Raw genomic sequence first — 22,416 nt, forward strand, 5'->3', positions numbered from 1 at the left:
ACTAGCATAACAAAGATAAAATAACAAAATTGTAACAATCACTATTATAATGGTGCGTTAATTACCTGTGCAAGTTTAAATTTAAAATATTACAATCTATGAAGTAAAAATACATATCACCTAGGATGATGGAAATCAGTGGATGCTCAATGTATTGTGCAGCGCCAGATGATTTCAAGAGAGGTTAGTCAAGGGACTGTCATGATCAATTTTCTTCTGTTTTGTTATTACTATTTTTTTTTAAGATTCCATCCCATTGATTCATCAGATACCACCATTCTTTCCTAGGCACCTTCCACATGTGTTGGGCTTGTAAGTCCCCCCAAAATATTAGCCAACTTGGGGAATGCTGATTTGGGTCTTTAGAACAATTGGTATACACATGTTGAGGTTATGGAAAAGAAGAAAAATATTCCCTGAGTGAGTTTCAGGGTTAATCCATTGTTAAACTTGCATTTGTTTTGCTTTCTTTGCAAAAATGAACAGGGAACGGGTATGGCAACCCTCGAAACTCCCCAGGTCTGCTGGTCTCACCTGGCAACTTGAACAAGAATATGCAAGCAAAGTCTCCTCCACCCATGAATTTGGGATTGAATAACCGTAAACCAGACCTCCGAGTACTGATCCCACCCGGAAGCAAGAACACAATGCCATCTGTGGTAACACATTCTTTTCTTCCTTTCCCTTCAAAGGTACAAAGATTCCAGTAGGCTTTAAGTTCCTAGATTAACCTAATGGCAGGAATTTATCTGCTGTATCAGTTCCTCAAGAATGTTCTTCAAGGTCCTCATTCTTAAATTGAAAGACGTTCCAGCCAGATTTAATTTGAAGATGAATAGTTTAATGTATTAGGTCTGCACTGATGAAAAATAGATTGTTCCTTGATCAGTTTAATGAGCTCTCTAAAAATTTACCAAAAAAGCTTTTGCCAATTGCCACTCTCCAGGCATATGTTGACATTGCAGTTCCCAGAATTTCCAGCCAACATGCCAAAGGCTGGGAATTCTGAGATTTGCAATCCAAATATAGTTTGACAGTACTAGTTGGGATGGGAAGGGATCATTAAATTAAAATTATTTGTAGACTGTTTGCAGGATTTGTTTGGTAAGATTCTTAATAGTGCACTATAGGAATGGAAAGCAATCCTCCAGTAGATTCACTGGGATGAGATTTGGAGGTTTTACTTCAAATAAATTCATGGCAGAGCGAATACTAGCTACAATCAGAGTCCTGCTGGTATTCATCCTTCCTTCAACCAAAAATTCCTCAGAAGGTCTAAGATTATACTTATTTCTTTAAAATGTTAAAGAGGTTTCTGGCAAACAGCAATGCCATAGTTTTAAAAGAAAAAGCTTTTAAAAGAGTGAAATCCTTCTGATCTGACTTTTTCCCTCCTTTTAAAAAGTCCTATGGACCTTTCCTTTTTTTATTTTAACCCATTTGGCAGATAGGGAGGCAGGCTTCCACTGAAGTACTGATTAGGTATAAATTATTCAACTGTTTGCCTTTATTGCACTTTTAATCAACCTCAAAATAGTGTAGGTGTACTTTGTTCCATAATGGCAGTTCAAGGATGTGAGATTCACACCTCCAACATTTAAGTTAAAAATGAGAGAGTTGCCCCTAATGCACTTAATGGACTTTGTAGCATTAGTTGGTTCAGACATAACCTCAAACCACAGTTCAGAAGAAAAACTGAGGCAAAGCGCATTGCCTTGCATGCTCAGAAAGATTGCAGCAAACCCTGATGTCTCACTGTACTTTCCGTACAAGTAGCAAGAATGGATTCACACTTCCTTCTGCTTCTAGAGCTCATGAGAAGAGGAAGTGCTTAGCTCCTCTGTGCATTCTGGTCCCTTGCTCGGAGAATGTACATCTGTGTTGCTTTCACATTATTTCACTGTTTCTGTGCTATGACTGAACTAGGCACATGTCCCTAACCATTAGGGGAGTTTTTTGGCCACATGCTGTACATTTTGGCCAGAAGCTTGTATGTATTTTTATTGGTGGGGGGTGGGGGGCACCTGATACAAGTAATATGTGCCACTTAGATTGAAGCAGCTTAAAAGCATGTGCAATAAATGAATTAATTAAACTCACCAAAATGTTATTAAGTGTTTTCAAACATAGTACTTAATATTTTATAAAGTTGTTACCTTGCTGGTTGCTCCTCCTATTCTCAAGAGCTGCCCATTTTATATAGAATTTCGGCTTGTTCCTAGGAGAAAAGCAACCCTTTATAATTCTCTGATCAGGGAACAAACTGAAGCTGCAATTCCTTGTAAACTTAATTAGGAGTATGTCTCCTTGAATTCAGTGAGACTTGGCACAGGTAGGAACAAACTGAATTTTACTGAATTGCACAAGAATCGTTATCTTAACCAAATCAAAATAAACCACTAGTCTGAACCTAGAATTCGTGTTCAAATGATGACATTTTTATACCATTTTAATTTGTGACTGCCTCTGCTCCTAACCCCACAGTTTTTTCAGTTATATTCTTAAAAGGTTGGTGTTCTCTGTGATTTCATAGTTTCTTTTATTACTGTCTATAGAAGCATTTTCAAGCTATGCTTTGACATTACACAAAGACAGTACTTTAAGTTTTCATTGAGCACCACCAAGTAATAACCTAAAGAAGTGAACCTTTACTTCTGCAACTCTGCAGCCAAAAAGTTACATTTTAGAATAACTATAAACAGCATTTTTAATTAAAAGCTTTCTTCATTAGTAATGCTTATTATGCCCATGTCCACACATGTTAAACAGCTAAGATATCCTTGAGTTTTCTGAAGTGCATTAAAAATGTGTGTCTTTCATTATTCTCTATGAAATCATATAGGAGGTCAATTTTCCATGAGAAATATAATCCTTAAAAATAGGACTACTTGAAAAAAACATCTGATGAGAAGTGCTAAGCAGTGCTAAGAATACTGCTCTGTCTAAAGCAAATTGACAACTATTTTAAACAGTTCTGTGTTAACTACTAGCCTGATGCGTTTATATGTCTACTTTGTTATTTGGATAAAACCCCACCAGTGCAACTATCTCTTCTTGAAGGAATAGTATAAGCTTAATCACTTGTGTGGCTGACCTTCAGAAAACATCTCCATCAAATGATTTTTTAAGGACACTAGTAATACTTTCCAGGGATGCGGTGGCGCTGCGGGTTAAACCGCTGAGCTGCTGAGCTTGCCGATCAGAAGGTCGGTGGTTCGAATCCACGTGACGGGGTGAGCTCCCGTTGCTAGTCCCAGCTCCTGCCAACCTAGCAGTTCGAAAACATGCAAATGTGAGTAGATTAATAGGTACCGCTTCGGCGGGCAGGTAACGGCGTTCCGTGTAGTCATGCCGACCACATGACCACGGAAGTGTCTATGGACAAACGCCGGCTCTTCGGCTTTGAAACGGAGATGAGCACCGCCCCCTAGAGTCAGACACAACTGGACTTAATGTCAAGGGAAACCTTTACCTTTACCTAATACTTTCCAAGAGATCATCTGATTGGCAAGATATTTTGCAACTATGATGTCATTGAGTATGAGTTGCAGAAGGTCAAAACATGGGTGTGATACCCTTAGATTAATCCTCATCTCTAAGGAAAAGAAGAAGAAAATAAGCAGTGGTTTGTGTACTAAATATAGAGATTTAAATAACATTTAATGAGGTTACACTAGAGTACATAACAAGCTTGACAGCCAGTTCTACTATGCATTGTTGTGAAGCTATGCCTTGTTGCATTAGAAGCAGAACCCTTTAGAATATCTGCTTTTGCTAATTATTCATCCTCCTCTCTCATGCTATCAGTCTGAGGATGTTGATCTGCTTTTGGTAAGTGAGAATAATGCTTATTGAAGACATGCAGAAACAATTCATTTGCCTTCCCCTACTGAGTTGGCAGTTGAAATATAGGAAGCTTTCTCACAATTGAACCTTTTCTTAAAAAACAAATACTCAAAAGTCTATCCCATCTATCTTCCAAGACTAGGGAGATGTTTTAAAGTTTTGTATTTAATTACAATTTAAAGCAACCATTTTAAAAAGTTGGATTTAGTGTTCTTCCAGTGATACCATCTTTGAATGCCCAAACTTTTTAATGTTTCCATCAAATGCCCTATGCCTTTAAATTTCCAGTCTTGATTTGTACATGTTAGTGTCCCACAGTAAGAAAATACAGGGTAAAGGTACATTTAATAATATCCTTCATGTAAGTTTCAGCATTTTTAAGAATGAAGTGACCATAGCACCATCTGCTGGGAAAAATTGAACATGCATCATTGCATATTCATCATGTAGATTGCCTATTTTAACCATAGGCACACCATTCATCTAAGGAGGTCTGTGCATATAAGCAAGCTTCTGCACATGTCCCAAGCAGGAACAGAAACCATACATAAGTTGAACATGCATGTACATGTGCACTCCGTTGTGCTTTTTTCAACAGTTAGTCCTCTTCTACCATCTGGCACGACTAATCATACTTGGATACTTTTTTTAAGCATCCTTGGAATTAAACTGGGTTGAAGGACTAGCATCATCCTTTTAGTCATATTTTTCAGGCAAATTTTTAATAACTAAATGATTACAAGTTAAATATTCTTATCCTCATAGTCTGACTGCTACCAATGTATACGTGGGGTGGAAAGGGGAAAAATCTTATATGTTTGGTAACCTAGGAGATTCTGATGTAATGAGTTACTATGGTGACAACTGGTCTCTTGAAAAAATGATAAATCATGGGATTGGCAGAGTTCATAAAAGTGACATGATAAATGATTAATGTAGTGAAATCTGTATGCAATTTTGTACCATATGAACAAATCCAGTCTCTAAATATAATTTGTTTCAACTGTTTTCCACCCTGCCATTAATATGTTTATTTTACTCATTTAAAAGAATCAAAGGATAAATAACTCTCAGTCTGCTCAGTCATTGGCTACTCCGGTGGTTTCCGTGGCAACTCCTACTTTACCAGGGCAAGGGATGGGAGGATACCCATCAGCCATTTCAACAACATATGGTACTGGTAAGTTTCCACATAAGATCTGAGCCTTGTAGATTACAGTGAGAAAAAAGCCAGATACTCACACACAACATAGTCCAAGCAGCTATGAAATTGCCGCTTGTGGTAATATGAAGTGAAACAATATATAGAATCCGGTTTCATTTTTATTGTGCATCATAATAAGATTTGCTTTTAAATGGCTTAAGAGTCGCTGATTCACACTTGATAGTTGAACAGCCACTTACATCTCCCTTATCAGAATGTGCTCTGCAGACTTCCTACTCTCATAATTAACTGATGCCAGCTGACACATTCTAGGTGTAACTTACCTGCATCATACATTTTTGAGACAACAGATGTGCTTCTATACCTACCTGACCTGCAGACTCCACAGTGTCTGTTTTGCACACTCATATGGCATCCATTTGTACATCAGAAAAGCATGATAGGAAACAGTAATGATGACAGAGGGCATATCACTCCAGGAACCATCCTCTGTATGGTGGTCAGGGACTGCAGAGACATGAGTGGCTGTACCAAAATCCTTATCTGGAAGGGGGAGCCTTTTCCAGTTCCATGTCCCCCCAAATGCTGAAGCCCTAAGTATGGTCCCTTCTCCATTGACCAGGACTCTAAATCTCAGCATAGGACTGGCTAGTCTGGAGGCTTCGCAGTGCAGAAGCTGAGTTGTACGCCTTCGCTCACTTCTTTACTTAAAGGCTTAAATGTGTGTTCACAGTCCATGGGAACACACTGACCTGAACATTAACCCCAAAGCCTAAGGTTGCTATTTCAAAGAATCCAAGGCTAATCTAATTTTGGTTGCACTTCACAGTAATCTTCCTTAAGGCTCATGTATTTGGTCCATATTCAGTATAAAGATGGGGAACCTGTGGTCCTCCAGTAGTGCTAATCGACAGTGCCCAACTTCCATTGCCATGCAGGGCGATGCACCTGGGAATTGTTGCTCAGCAATATCTGACAAGTCATAGGTTTCCTATTCCTTGAAAGTAAGATGCCCTTGTAGGCTGCAGTTTGTTTGTGATGGTGATAAATGTTTGCTAAAAATACTACAAAACTTCACAAGCTGAAGATTCACCCGGAACCAGAGAATCTTATATATTTAGCATTTGTTTCCTAAGATAGCAAGCTGAGTTTAGGCACTTGTGTATCTGTTCATGTATCCACATGTTGTGCTTGCAATGAAGGGGGGAAAAGAGAATGCCTTTAATACCACAACTGCAGTAGAAGTTGCAATGCCTTATTAGTGGAACATGAAAGAATATGCCTATAGTTATTTAACTCTTTTCTCCTTAAATTTTGAAATTGTTGTGTTTTTTATTCTTGCATTCAGAATATTCGCTAAGTAGTGCAGATTTGTCATCACTGTCTGGCTTTAACACAGCCAGTGCTCTCCACTTGGGTTCAGTAACTGGCTGGCAGCAACAACATCTACACAACATGCCACCATCTGCCCTCAGTCAGTTGGGGTAAGTCAGAAGTCAAAGCATTATATTATTTTTAGAAGACCATAGCTATCTTTCCCTCAGATAATCCTGTTTTCAGTTATAAAACTTTTCCCTCACTGATGGAATAACAGAAGTTAACACCCAATCCAGTGTCTGGAGAATTGATCCCACAATTTCTAGTATCCTGGAGATGAGGCACCTTAAAGGGAACCAAGGCAATAGTCTTGGCAGAATGACTGAATCATCTTTGTCTCTACAAGAAACCCAGGAGAGTTGCCTCCATCTAGTTCCGTCCCGTGTCCCTTCCTCTGTAGATAATGTTCTGCTGGTTGTCACTCAGTAGAAATTGATGTGAAAGGCGGGTTTATCATGTAATAAATGGCAGGCATCTAGTATGTCAGTGATAGATGCATCATGCATATGGATAGATTGCAGTGCAGCATTTTTGTCATTAGCTCACATGGGGATGAGAGCAGTTTAGTGAAATCAGGCAACAGACAGTCTATGTGATTGAATTGTCTGGACAGTAGAGTTTCAGTGTTAGCTGTACCAGGCTATGTTACATTAGGATAGAAGCAGCTGGCCTCACCTGAACTTGGACTGGGAAGGAAATAACCTTCCAGCCCAAATTCAGCTGCCCCAAAGGCACAGTGGCTGCCAGAACTATCTGCTTCCTTGAAGTTGGCTTCCTTCCTCCTCTTTCCTTCTAGACCTGCCTCAAAACAGGAGGAGGTAGCCTCCCTCCAGAGGTAGGGAAAGGAGATAAGTGTTCCTCTCACAGTACCACTCTTTCAGTCTGTAGGTGAATCCCAAGTGAAAGACAAGCAGGTACGGTTAAGGCTAGGATATTATCCTATCATGGACTTATGCAAATGATGAGAAAAGGACTATGGTAAAGCCTCTACTTTGCATGCAGAGGTTTTAATACCTAGCATCACTAGTGATATCAGATGACTGGAAGACCTAAAATCCTGTGTATTATTTGATAGAAGACATGTTTCCATCATTTCTGGGGAAAAGCTCCCATAAGTGTTAACCTACCATTCACTCAAGCTGTGTCTAGTAATTATATCTGAAAAATCCAGAACTTGAAAGCTGACAAGCAATCCATTTACAACTCTTCTGTTTTCCCCAATCTATTAATATAAGCTAGTTTCACTGATTGTATCATATCCTTGTAGGCACAGTGATATTAGAATTCAAGTGTTTTTACTTTTCTTCTCTGCTCTGAACCAGAGGTTTAAACTGTTCAGACTTTTAAGACTTTACTGGACACTTTGCAATACCTGTCTACTTAGTGTTACCAATTGACCTACCGGCCTGACCCAGTCATAACCCACGTTTGCCTGAGCATCATGCATTTTAGAAGGGGCACATACATTTCAGTTATTTCCCTTATACTGTGATAAATTATATGTTCAAAAGGTTGCCAGCGAGCAAATCTAGTGTTCATTTCCCAGTGAAAGGGCATGCGTTCCTGCCCTCTAGTGGCAAATGCAGGAGGGGAAAAAAAACCATAATAATGTATGCTGTTGCAAAAGCTAGAAAACTCTTTATAAAAGATTAAATATAGACGAATCCAATGGAACAGGGAAACTAGCAACACCATAATGTTCACTTTTCCTGTGATCAGAATTGCACATAGTCAGGGTTGGATATCTTTTCAGCAATTGGAGACATGAGTGCATTAATAAAAGGTCATTGTGTGCCCGTTTGACGAGATGCCCTTCTTTTAGGATGTATTGAAAGCAGTAGCTCAGCCCCATTTAAATTAAACATGCTGCCATTCACTTCAGTGAGAAGTGGATTATACCAATTATTTTGTCTGTAAGAACTGAAAAATGTATCACTCTGAAAGCCCTATTAAACATTTCCTATAACCTTCATAATAATATTCCTTGTGCAATAACCTTAGTATTTTTTAGAATATCTTACAAAATAGGAAATGCCCCATCTAAGCAGTATTAAAGTTTTCAGTAGTGCACCATAACATATGATGAGACTGTGTCACAAAGAAAGCAAGGTCATAATTAAATGCTAAACTAACAGCAAACCTTCATAAATTTGACACACACTATCTATTTCTAGAGCAGTCATAAAATACCTGGCATAATTTTACCTGCAAAGGCACATTCTAGGTTATTCTATGTATATTTATTCTACATTTGTCAGAAATTGGAACTCTAACTGCAAAATTTTAAAAAATATTTCACTTAGCAATGCCTTCTGTAAACCTTATAAGTCAGATCTAACCTGAAATTAAATAGCAATTTGTTAGGCCATAAGAAAGTATAATACTTCTCTTAACTGTACTATCTCCAATTTAGTATGTAGGCTGGATTGAACATCTTTAGGGTGTGCATTTTTACTTCTTTAGAAATCAACAAAACACTGTGTGTGACTTTACCTTATTCATAGTTAGTGCTGTGTTTGTACTACTTCTAGTTTTCTCAGTGAATAAAGATGTTCATTACATGGCAAATTGAACTAATTTCCTGCAGTTGACAGATTCTAACTATAGGCAGTGCATTAACTTCAGCTATTGCCAAGAATGTAAAATCAGAGACAATTCTGCTCTCTTGCTTGCTTTTCACAACTGCAACTGTAGGGCCAACATGCTTGTCCATTCCCTTACGGAAAATAACTGCACCAATTTTGACAAAATCAGCTGAATGCGGGGCAGATGAAAGCAATTACTGATGCAGCATTTCTCTCCCTCTTTGTTGACTAACAATAGCCATTCATTATTAAACATTGTGACAATTAATGATAAAAGCATTGCCACATCATTCCAAGGATAGATGTGAGATAAAGCATTGTTTTGCATTTTTGCAGAGTTTAGAGAGGAGTTGGCTTACAGACCTTCACTTTGGGCCCAGCCACAAAGATTTTAGAGGGTTAGGCCTGAGCATGTGGGCTGTCCAGTCTTTCAAAATGTGCAGCTCCAGTGCACCTGTAAAATCTCTCCCTCATGCCATAGCTTTCCAGTCCCCTCAATGGAACGTTACAGTCTGCCATGTCAACTCTGAGTGATATGCAGCTTCCATGCACAACTGGCAAGTATTCACAAACTTAGGGAATTGTGTACATAACATTTTCCTTTCTCATCACCATTCCTCTTGCTCTAGAAAACCAGTCTACTTTAGACATTTTAGTAGTTTATGGTAGAAATTTTGAACATTATCATAAATATGTAAGAAGTTTACATCTGGCTGTAATGTTGAAATGTTGTACTGAATAGGACATTTCATGTCATTGCCATTAGTATAGCTTTAGCACATTTTGAACACCACACTGGTTCAGGATTTATCTGATAAATCATGGTTTATAGGACCGGGAAAGAGCTTTATATGCTTTTACTTTCCATCCCCTCTCCTTTTTTCCAATACATGTGATTTCAGTGACAGTACTTGGATTTTTAAATCACTTTTCCATCATGGTTAAGAGATCTAATCCTGGTTTCATTACCTGAAAGTTCATTTTCCTGATCAGACAGGATGGGACAGTGGATCCAGAAACCAATATATCTTTCTGGATGCAAACTTTCATTAGGAAGAAACAAGGAGGGAAGGAGCATTTAAGCACATATTTGTTCCCAGTTCAGTAGACCATGGTTTAATCAGACTGACTTCTTTTTCATCTGGATGTGGACCAATATGCTCAGAAACAACAAGTTTATATATGATGTTTATAAGATCAAGATGTAAATTCAGTTTGATCAGTTTTTCTAGATTTGGGATTCACTAGGATTTCCCTACAATATGTTATCAGTGCCTTATCCATAAAGAGCATCGCCCTGTTACACTGGGGAATTTATTGTAGAACCATAAGAGAGAAAATGTTTCTAGCACATGGTATGTAAAGAGCAGGCTTAATCTTCCATGTTTTTCATTATTTTTTTATTAAGGCATCAATAAAGCCAGTTTCCTAAGCCTCATACAAAAAAAAGGTGCCTGGCTAGTTTATCCTGTTGCTGCCCCTTCAGTTCTCTTTTTATTTTTTAATCTATCTCATGCAGAAAAGGAAAATAAAGTTGCTAAGTCATGCTTAGTTTTCTTATGTTTGTCTATAAGATTTGCATCCTGGAACAGAGAGAGGATAGGATGTTTTATTTCAAATATGGGTACATGATGGGAATTAGTTTCACCTCTGTTTGGGTGAAACCATGCTGCATCTTCAGCATGATGAAGGTACATATATTCTTTACCCTGAAGAGGGATGAGTATGGTTTCAGGCCATGATCATTACATTTTAAAACTGTGTAGAGCTGTTCAGATGAACAGTCTCACTCGTTTAACAAACTTTTGAATGGGAGCACTCTTGGTGGTCCTACCCAGGCAACCGAACACAGTGTTTGTGGGAAAGGATTTGCATAGAAAGAACATTCAAGTATAAATGCATAGATGTAGGCCAACAGATTTATGGCTTGTTTGAGAAGCCACATATATTTCTTACCTGCAGTTACGCCTTCCATGCAATTGTGGAAGGAAAGCGGGTTATCAGCATCATGGTTGCATCTTGTACAGGCAGAGCTGCTCATCCATTACACTTTGGTCAAACACATCAGGGAGTATCTAAACAGGTACATTAAAGGAGCATTTAATGTAGTCAAAAGAGCATTAGATCTTGCTCTAATTTAGAAAATTTACATAGCTATCAAATCCAAATTTATTTCCTAAAGTCAGACTTCAAAAGTTAGATCTTCTATTTCCTAGATTTTCAAATTCAGTTTAAATTAGTAAAACCCTTTTTACTCACAGCAAAATATCCCTTCATTTTTATGTTTGTATTGTTAGATCTGTATTGTCACAGTAAGAAAGCACTGCTATGAAAGTATGAGTTCAGCTTAATGTAATGACATGATTCAGACAGTAGTTTAGTAATATATGTTACCCTCAGGTTTGCCATTCACTTAAATAGTGTTTTTCAATCTCAGCAATGTTAAGTTATGGGGATTTCAGCTTCCAGCATGCTGGCTTGGGAACTCTGGGTGATGAAGTCTCTACAGCTTAACATTGCTGAGATTGAGAAACACTGATTTAAATTATTAAAATAACCCATTATCAAACTATTGCCTATTATTTTTGCTTATTTCATCAAACAACAGCTTAACAAACTGCTGTTATCTTTTTGGCCATCACAAATATTCTTAGTTTCAGTTTCCTCATTGCCAACAGAAGATAGAGGGGAAAAATACAAGAGGCAATAAGCAAACAGCTAACTTGGCACTGCTTGGAAATATAACTCAAAATCATGGTTTAGTGGCAATGGCTTTTTCTAAATCTTTGCCTAGCAGGGCTTTAGAATAAATCAGAATTTTCTAAATCCAATCTCACACTGACATTTTGTTTACACTATAAAATGAAGGTTAGTTTCTACGTATCTTAAGGGTGATATAGAATTGGGTGGGGAATTTCCTGAATCTTTACTCAACCCTCTTTCCAATATGAGTTGCCATTCTGGCACACCTCAGGACACTCACCAGAGCCCAGAAAAATGGTCACATAATGTGTTAAAACCCATGTGACAAGACAACAGGTGCTGAATAGATCAGCCCCAAATTGATCTTGTATGCTAAGGTGTAAGCAATCTGTGCTAGTCTGCCATACGGCAACCTACCATCTTTCTAACTTTTCTATGTATGCACCCATGAAGTCATACCTTAAGAAATCAGTGGTGGTTTAAAAACAGCAGTGTGTGTTAGCCACTATTTACATTTGAGGTGAACATCGTCCTGGCTGCAGTTCTGGGCAATCAATAAAACGAACTGCAAGGACCACTTTAGGAGAGTCATCCATCTAGACATGTCCCACAGCTGCAGAGACAATTCTACACACACCCTCCTTGGCTTTGTGCAGGGACGAGTTTTCAGTCTCTTAGCTGATGTTTTGTATAAATGTGCATTTCAGGGGGCTCTGCCTCCTCCGTCTGTAACTGGGTTTCCTTTCCTCCTACAGAGCTTGCACTAGCACTCATTTATCTCAGAATACAAATCTCTCCCTGCCTTCTACTCAAAGCCTCAACATCAAGTCCGAACCTGTTTCTCCTCCTAGAGACCGTACCACCACGCCCTCGAGATATCCACAGCACACGCGCCACGAGGCAGGAAGATCCCCTGTTGACAGCTTGAGCAGCTGTAGTAGTTCCTACGACGGAAGCGACAGGGAAGATCACCGAAATGAATTCCACTCTCCCATTGGACTCACCAGACCTTCGCCGGACGAAAGGGAAAGTCCCTCTGTGAAGCGCATGCGGCTCTCTGAAGGATGGGCAACATGATAACTTTACTAGTTATTAGAGGTTTTTTTTTCCTTGCAGTGCGTGTGTGTGCTATACCTTAATGGGAAAGGGGGAGGGGGGGTCAATATGCATTATATGTGCTGTGTGTGGGGGGGAAAAGTCAGGTACTCTGTTTTGTAAAAGTACTTTTAAATTGCCTCAGTGATACCATATTAAAAGATAAACAGCAATGCTGAAGAGATGCTTCGCACTTGAGTTGTACAACAGATCACTTGTACAAAATAGGTTTTAAGGTTAACTTCTTTTTACTGTTGTGCTCCCTTGCAAAATGTATGTTACAATAGATAGTGTCATGTTGCAGGTTCAACGTTATTTACATGTAAATAGCCAAAAACAGAAAAAAAGGAGGCATTTGCCCAACCCTGGGCAGATCTTTACTGAGAGAAAAAGTGGCTGTTATGCAACATATAGAAAATGTACAGATGTTTTTGGAGACCCAGAAATCGGGTGACTAAGAAAAAAAGAAAAGAAAAGAAGGAAAAATTTAGGACACTTAGTGTATCTGAAAATGCTCACAAATGTGTTGGCATATTGTATGAGTATGGCACTCAGTTAAACGGATCAAAATCATTTAAAAGAGGACCATACTTGTAAAAAAAAGTTTTTTGGGTTCTTTTTTTTTTAGTGTGAGGGCTAACCTATTTAATTTTTTTAAATTCTGGGTCTGGATCACTTATTAAATAAAAATATTAAAATATGTAAATTACATTTTCCTTATTTTCATATTAAAAAGTAAGACAGAGTTTGCAAAGCATTGTGGCTTTTTGTAGTTTACACAAGCCAAAATGTGTTTTCCCCCTTCATAGCTTTGCCAATATTTTAAACAGCCCTGAAGGAAAAAAAAAAGGGGGGGGGGACTTTTTGTATAGAAAGCACTACCCTAAGCCATGAAGAACTCCATGCTTTGCTAACCAAGGTAACTGTTTTCTCTTTGCAGAAATTTTGTTTTTGAAATGTGTATTTCTAATTATATAAAATATTAAGAATCTTTTAAAAAATCTGTGAAATTAACATGCTTGTGTATAGCTTTCTAATATATATAATAATTATGGTAATAGCAGAAGTTTTTGTTATCTTAATAGTGGGGGAATTATATTTGTGCAGTTGCACATTTAAGTAACTATTTTTCTCCTTTCAGTTTGTCTTCTAATCGGAATAAATTTTACAGAATCAGTCAGCTGTTGAAGGCTAATCTGCGAAGATTAGGATTTTCCCTTCTTAAAGCAGCCCATATAATTCTAATACATCTGCAGTCAATTTTGCATCTGAATAGTTCCATCGTATATTTGACCATGTTCAAGGCCCTCTTCCTACCTTATTTATGTCTTGCGTATCTTGAGGCTTTCTGCCCTTTAGATCACAATGTGGTTCAACTTTGTCTTGCTTCTATAAATTTGACAAAACTGACAATCTTTTTGCCATAAGAGGTAACTCAGAAGGCTTGCACATTCCCAAACAAAATGGAAATCTGGGGTAGCATCAAAGTGAACATAATTTAAAAATCCAATAATTATCCCAAATTTGATACCCTAACTGCAATTATTGTGCTCAACATTTAGTAGGTTATCCCAGAAGCACAGGCAGATTTGGATTCAAATGTGGTCAAAGAAAAGTGCCTTGGATGGCCCTTCCAACTCTGTGATTCTTTATCTCTGCAAGTTTCATACAGAATAATGAAGGACAGGAGTAGCAGCAAAAGCTCACCAATTCAACTTCATTCTGGCTATAAATGTTGAGTTGTTTATGACCCAGGATGGATTTATACATGCATTACATTACTTACAACACCGTCATGTATAGGTATACTGTGAAATAAATCTTATTAAGGTCAAAGGGATTTATTTCCAAATGACTGAATATAGGTTCACTCAGTATTTTGCTATGCAACACTTCATGGCTTATGGCTGAATGTATGGACCAACTCCACTGAAAAGTGTTGTGCTTATTTTGACGTCTGTATTTAGTTGGTGTGACAGTTACAATGTGAAGCACATGCATCATATTGAATAATGGACCTGAATTCCACAGTTCCATTCAAATGTAGTGCTGCTGTACTTTCTTTGAGCAATCAGTCCTGCTATGAAAATTGACCATCATAATCTTCTGACCTAAAAGGTTTGGTCATCACAGAACAACATCCATTCTGTTCTACTTTCCCCTTATTGAAGAAAGCAGCTTGCCAATGTTATTTTGAGCAGGAATAAGGCCCATGAACAATAAGTTAAGCATATCTTCCTTACCCACAGTTTCTACCCATATTTTTAATGAAGAATAGTATCAGAATAAAATTATGCCTGAACAGGATATCTGATTTATCTTTGACATTAACACATATTATTTATAATTTAACAGGAATAGAAATGCATGAAGTTATGTCATTTGCTGTAAACACTTCTTTCCTTCACACATACTGGGACTGAGTCTTGAAAGGAAGCATTTTTTTTCCATACTAAAAGATGTGTGAAAGGTATATCTGGCTTCCCTGTGCTGTGGGAGAGTCTTTGTGTGAGACTGCGCTGTGGGACACTTAGATTATTTTATTCTTTATCATTGTTTTACATTCCTTGGAGCTTTGAGATCTGGTGTGCAGATTAGGTCTTGGTTGTCCCCCCTGCTGAGCTGAGTATCAGAGTAAGTGCTACAAGTGATGTAGCTTATTTTCTTTCTTGGGAGAGAAGGGCAGGGTAGAATTGTAAGATGGAAGAAATTGGAGTAATTTCTAAAATGTTAGAGGCAAAGCATAGCTCATGATGCAGTTGTTCTTATAATTGCTTTACCACAATTTGGATACAGTATCAGTATAAAGCAGAGCAAAGAACGTGGAGGGCTATTCACTTTTTATCGTTTAATCCCAGTTGCTGATTAGTCTGTAATACCTTTCCAGAGTCATGAACAAGAATTAGCAAATCTGTGTGACTTTGGCAAATGTTAGGCATATAGATGGATATGTCTGACAGAAGGATACAAGCTGTGAAAACTCTGTTTGATTAAGGATACCAACTGAATATAGGTGTAAGGCGCTGTTCATTTTTAACAGCAATCAATAATAATGATACCTATAGATTTACAGTTCCATATGCAATGATTACCACAGCCGTCATAGCTTATGATTTCATGCTGGCTCAGCAGTTCCTTTGTCTTATCCTAAGCATTTATTGACTAGCACGGAAAATCTTAGGACAATGCTGAAGCCATGTCATTTGCATATACGCTCTAGGTAACAGAAAAACTGCTCTGATAATGCTAATTTTACCAGTGACTTTTAAAAGATATGCGTGCATTAAAAGGAAGTGAGAATGGGGCCAATATTTGATTCTCCTAACTTCAGTCAGGGTTCCAAATGATCATCTTCACATTTATCACCACTTCAGAATGTTCATCTTCAACACACACACACACACACACACTGTGTGTGTGTGTGTGTATATATATAGTCATTTAAAAAAAAGAAAAAAGTAATATTTGACTTACTGGTATGGTTGTAGTTTGCCAGTGTGAGTGGGTGAGAGTCAGAACGACAGCCATATACATGCACACACAAAAGGACCGGACCATTGAGCCTATAGATGTGAGGGGTTCTGTGCGTGTGAGTCAGTGGAAGCAAACTCCTCCCACTCAGCCAGGCAATTGTGACCCTGAACACAGCCCCGGACCTGAATTGTGCAAGAATGAATACCAGTGTTTCTTTTTCCACTACTGAGCTAAACTGAAATACAGGGGCACAAAAGCTAGGGTTAATTGAACACTGTAAATGAATTTAATTAATAAAGAAGCACAATGTTTAATGGTGATGTTCCTTTCTAGAAGCTTTAGCAGTCAATCCTGAACTGTTCTTTTTATCTATACCTTAACCATTTCTGGCTAAGCTACTATTGGGGGACTTATGGTGTGATTCTTCTAGATTTAAGCAGTTTTGGGGCAGTGCCCCAAAAAAGGATTGAGGCTGTCTTCAACACATGCAGGACAAAATTAAAGGCAACATGCAATAGCCAAAAGAATGCCTTCTCCCCTCAAGCTGATCTTTATTTGGAAAAGGCTTATTAATGAAGGGTTAAAACCTATTTTCTGATGACAGTAGTATGATATACACCATCCTTTCCAAATCTGGTGCCTTTCTAATACAGTGTCACAGTACAATTCCCACCCTAAAAGCAAATAGGCATTGGCCATGTTAGCTGGGCAGGATGGTGTTTGTAATCCATATATGAAGAGCACTGGGTTGGAGAAAGGTAATAGAGAACGATCTGCACAGAATTATATATGGTATGCATTGATGCCTTTCTCAGAAAATGAGTTTTTAAAATCATTTCAGTCCTTTATCAAAGGTTTTCTCCTCCTCCTCCTCCTCCTCCTCCTCTCGGTAACCAAATGATTTCTATTTTTCTCAGAAATGGAATTTAAAATTTTTAATAATACAGTCATATCTGCTGTTTTTCAGAGCTTTTTTTTTTCAAGCAAAGCTAAAATGCAAGAATAAAACAACTGTTATGCTGTTTTCAAGAATGTCAAGAACCCCTTTTTGTATTGTTTGCCTTTGTCTTAGCTTTTATCCATCTTCCTAATAGATGCAACAGTGTGGTTTTCTTCTCTTTTCTTTCTTTCCTCCGGCCTCTAGAAGGCAAATGCTTTGTCTTTGTGTCCCAAAAAGCCACTTGAAACCTCAATAAACGCTGTTGCCTAAACCCAGCATATTCATCTGCTCCCATTTTATGCCATCTGCAGTGACATCTTCACGTCTGTGGCCTCCATCTGACACTGTGGTTCCCTCGAACAGCTCATGGAATGTGGGTGTCAGTTGAGAAGACCTCACTCTCAAACTAATAATAGGCTTTTGTGAACATATTCTAACCAAAGATGTGGAGCAATCCAAGCATAGAATTGCACACTTTGTATCAAATTCTCTACATCATGATGAGCATAACCAAGTTGTTTAGTTTTGCTGTCCCTGTTCATATCTCAGACTGACCATACTTCGATTTGATTCAAAGATGTCAGTTCAGTGGTAAAGGAAACTCACTTAGCCTAAAAATATTTGACTTGGATTGCTTCAGATGATTTCCTTTTGCTTTATTTTTACTTTATTTTAATCCTGGGAATTTGCTTTAATTAAATCAGTGATATCCTCCTGCTGATGGGCACATACAAGCATTTGGCAAGAAATATTAAGCTTAGAGGCTCACAGCGGCATAAGCTGGACTTTGTCGCCACTAGATGACAAGATATTATAACAAATTTTAAAATCACACCTGTGTATCTCAAGAGACTTAATCAGCTGTCTGTAGTGAACAATAAATAAATAAATGGGCAAAAAAATTGAAAAGTTTCTCCTGCTGGACATAAGGTATAATTTGTATTTTGCAGCCAAATCAGTAAAGTTACTGGCTTTCTTAGTGATACAGTGTCTCTGGTGCATTTTTTGTTTAAAGAATTAAGTAGTCTTTGCCTCAGTTTGACATCTGTCACATATCAAGCCTAGAGATCTTTTCTATAGTGTGCACTTTAAAATACACAGACAGGATATGGTATAATTCTGAAAGCGACCCTTGTCCTGCATTTTTCTCTGTTGTCATATTAACTCACTACTGACAGGACCTTTATGGGTGGCAGTATGTATTCTGGTGATATGCTATCTTAATAGTGATGACAATACAGAAATATTAAAATACATTGCTTTGTTACTCTCAAAAAGATGCAAACATTAATAACTGCTTAATAACTTGGGCTAAGTTATTGGTCTGCAGTGGTGAAGCCACAGGAAAATTGATCTGCAAGTGGATAGAATGCCAGAAGATAATCTGTTCTAAACTTTCCAAAAGAAATAATGGGCTATAATAGCAGCAACAACATTTTTCATTTGGGAGATGAAATATTATTGGCAATATTAATATCCTGACATGTAATACATTTTCAGAGTATTGTGAAAGGTGAAAGGTCCCCTGTGCAAGCACTGAGTCATGTCTGACCCTTTGGAGGAATGCTGCTTTCATGACGTTTTCTTGGCAGACTATAGCGGGGTGGTTTGCCATTGCCTTCCCCAGTCGTCAGAGTATTACAATATCTAAATATTAAAATAAGTCAACAGCTAAACTGTAGCAATCAAGGTCTATTAAAACTGATTCTGAAATGACACCAAAAAGTGTAAACAGATGTTTAAAAGATTTTAAAGCTGTAAATGTCTCGGAAAATAGTTTTTTCTAAGATCTTTGGCAGCAAAGTAGGTGTTCTATAAGTCTCTATAGAAAGAGCTTGCAACAGTCTATCATAAGTGAGTTGTGGGTAGCATCAGACACCTTCCATGAGAAAAGGCTGCAAGAAAACGGCATTTGAAGGTGGTGTCAGCATCCAAGTAGGTATACCTGAGGAAAAGCAATCCTTGGAATTCTCAGGTCTCAGCTACTTAATACTTTAAAGATCAAAATTGGTACTTTCAACAGACCCATCTAGAAATGGACTGGAAGCTGTTATTGAGAGATTTCACTATGCAAGTAAATACAGAGTCTCTTACAACTGGGGAAGTTCAAGCCCTTGACTTTTCTGGATTAAGCAAGGGATCAAACAAGGTGGTCAACAGGCCTCTTTTGCTTCCCCTTTATAAGGTCTTAGGAAGTTATTGGCAACAATGTGCAGATAATTCTTGGGCTAATGTGTAATTTACTGGCTAAAACATGTTTTTTCAAAACACTCCATATGTTTTGACAAACTGGCTGGCAGCAAATAAAAAGGAAGCAATTTTTCAAGAGATCTGTATTTTGCTTACTTGAAATCCTAAGTGGGCCAGCCAAGCTTTCAAGCCTAGTGAGGCAATAGATCAGAAGTCAAATATTTCTGCACCTTGGAACTTCCACCAGACGTTTCTATGATATAGCCCTTGTTCACCTCTTCCTCTTTCCCCTTATCCCTTGCCCAGAGTTGTTCTTCCCATATCTGTTGTGAATTTTTCCCCACGTAGCCAAGAGCTGCTGTTCAAGTATTTGTTGCTATTTTTTGTTCATTTTAATTTCTTTAGTTATTAAAATCACTAATTAGTTAATTACATTAAATACACACTTTCTCAATTGTTTCATTCAAGCTATAATTTCATCTGGTTTGAATTATCCCACCCATCTTCAGTGGGTGTGTAATAACAGTGGTAAAAGCAACTGGTTTCTACTGGCTGCCATTTTTTACCCAGGTGTCCTAGTTGTTGCAGGTTGCTGAGACATTCATAATGGGAAGAGCCATTTTTCCCCTCACAATGCCCCCAAACATCTCATTGTCAAGATTATAATTTAGAAAAATTAAGTCTCTAGGAGTAACCATTGATCTCAACATTTTGCTGTCACACCTACAGTATATAGGAAACACACCCTTTATCAAAAAATTGAGTCAGAGAGAGAATATTGTGAATGATAATCCCTTTCTTAGCACTGTGCATTAATTCTGAATATATGAAAACTGAATTGGATCCATTCACTTGAAAACAAATGCGTAGTTTATCTGTAGTTTCCAATATGGGCTGACACTGCACCATATATGCCCTGGATAGATCTTGGAAAGTCTTTGTAATGCTACTTTGGCTAAATTACTAGGTCTTGAGGACATAATCAAGCAATTATATCAAATTTACACATGCCAAATGTTTCCCTGAGCAGATCCAATTCAAGGTGCAAGGGGATATGAGTTGTACATATTTGGAATGAGAAAGGCATATTAGGAGAAGGGATATAGCTATCTATTAGGTACATTTTTATAGGCAATTTTTTCTTAAAAAGTAAGGGAACAGTCAACTAAGTAACTTCCACTGTTCAATACATAGTAGCTTGGGGGTTCCATCAGCTGCTTTCTCTGCCATAACCTAAGTATTATGTCAATGATCCGGTCAGATTGGGTTGATTACAGCAAGTTAGCTACAGTCCCATTCATCTTCCATCTAAAATAATTAAGGAAAGCATTAGCGCTTGTTTTGCTGAATAGATAAACTTATCTTTCATACAGCTGAACAAGAAAAGAGAATATTTTACAAACCAGATGCCTTTAGCATGTTGGCTAGAAATTATAGAAGTCAACATCAATACATCTACAGGCCTTCTGGCTGAGAAAGGGTAATCCCCATAAGAAAACATCAGAAATCTTCATTATGATACAGAGCATTCTCTGTATTTATTACAATTATATCTTTTCCAGAATATTCAAGGAAGAATATATGCTCCCCCTTCCTCCCACCATTTAGTTTTACCTGCAATAGTCCTGCATTGTGAATTAGGCCAATAGATAGTAATCTACTATCACTCATGAAGCATCATAACCAAATGGCAAATTGAATCTCTGGTTCCCTGATATACTAACACACTGTAATTGAGCAGAGGGCTGCAACAATTGGAGATGCAATAATGGATAAATAAATAGCACACCTCTACACCACATTAGTTTAACAGGATTAATGTGCGTTCTTGAACAAGTTTATAGAATTGTATGTTGTTGGCTTTATTCTGAACATTTTAAACTCAGGGCAAGCAATGCAGGGTCATCTGCAGAGGGCAGGAGGAGGTATCAAAAAATCAAGATGGCAGATGCAACTATATGATCAACACTTTGTCCCTTTTTCATGTGTGTCAGGAAAACATGTTTTCATTTAATGATCTCAAACGCTGTGATATTAAGCACTTTTACTAGGAAATAACACCAGAGAGTTACTTCTGTTCAGATATGCAGAGACTTCCACAGAAACAACTGGAATTCAGTTGGGCTAAATGAATATAAAATTGCAGCTTTGATATTAGGCAGAGAAAAGTAACCTCATTTTTTTTTTATTTAATGTACAATTTGTCATCATGATGAACCAATCAAAATAGCCAAAATACTCTTTTTTGTTGTTGAAAAGCAGCAAATTTGAAGGGTGCTATTCTATTCCCATATTTCAGGTGCAGAAATCCATATAACCACTGCATGACAGTAAAGAGCTACAGAAAACTCTTGTAAATCCTTTGCCACCAGATTTTTGCTGCTTGTGTATGATAGCCTTATATTTGTTGATCTGCCTTAGGCACCAAACGCTTCAGCTCTTAACAAGGCAACCAACACATTGTTCCCATTCGTGATCAGAAGTTAGTCACACAGGCTGTATTTCCATGACACACCGAACCACAAACCAGGCAGCTGTATTTTAACCTACCATATTTTATAGACCTAGATCTTCAGGTTAATGTATGATTTTGTGCATCATGTAAACTTAGAAACCTGTTCTTGTTCCATAAACCATGGTTCACTATGGGGAAGAATGCCAGGCAAAATCACATATACTCAGAATTGCAGCCTCAGGAGAGGGCTTTCCCTACCACTACCAGCCTTCATTGGGAGTGATATAGAAATGGCTGTCTTATTAAGGTGCCAATGCAACTTTCTATACAAATGTTGGGTTGCATGGTTTTCTTACAGAATAAGCTGTTATGTGTTGTTCCACAGCAGGCCTCAGTTGGAACCAGAAAGGTCCTAGCTCTTATTTTTATCAAGGACAGTGCTTTGCTTGAAAGACTGTCCTAGCTAAATCTGGCCCAAAGATAAAGAATTGTAAGAAAGAAGGAATCCCTAAATTTGCTCATCAACAACTGGCACATACATTTCCTGGCCTTCTCTATACTGTATTTCTACCTGAATTACATTACT

General features: G+C 37.9%; 1 protein-coding gene across 13 annotated transcripts in view; it reads left to right on the forward strand.

The window, feature by feature from the left end:
• Positions 1–18,168, forward strand: part of MEF2C (myocyte enhancer factor 2C) — a 198,571-nt gene extending 180,403 nt beyond the window's left edge. For 7 of the 13 annotated variants that reach the window (XM_063295445.1, XM_063295433.1, XM_063295438.1 and 4 more), the window contains 4 exons: positions 487–692; positions 4,897–5,026; positions 6,360–6,495; positions 12,432–18,168. In XM_063295445.1, the coding sequence (XP_063151515.1) occupies positions 487–692; positions 4,897–5,026; positions 6,360–6,495; positions 12,432–12,753 (794 nt within the window). In that variant the 3' untranslated portion in view covers positions 12,754–18,168. The remainder of the gene's footprint in view (positions 1–486; positions 693–4,896; positions 5,027–6,359; positions 6,496–12,431) is intronic. The other 6 variants (XM_063295442.1, XM_063295444.1, XM_063295443.1 and 3 more) reach the window with 3 other exon arrangements.
• Positions 18,169–22,416: the final 4,248 nt, after the last annotated feature.

Source organism: Candoia aspera, chromosome 2, assembly GCF_035149785.1.
Source record: "Candoia aspera isolate rCanAsp1 chromosome 2, rCanAsp1.hap2, whole genome shotgun sequence".
NCBI classification, from domain to species: Eukaryota; Metazoa; Chordata; class Lepidosauria; order Squamata; family Boidae; genus Candoia; species Candoia aspera.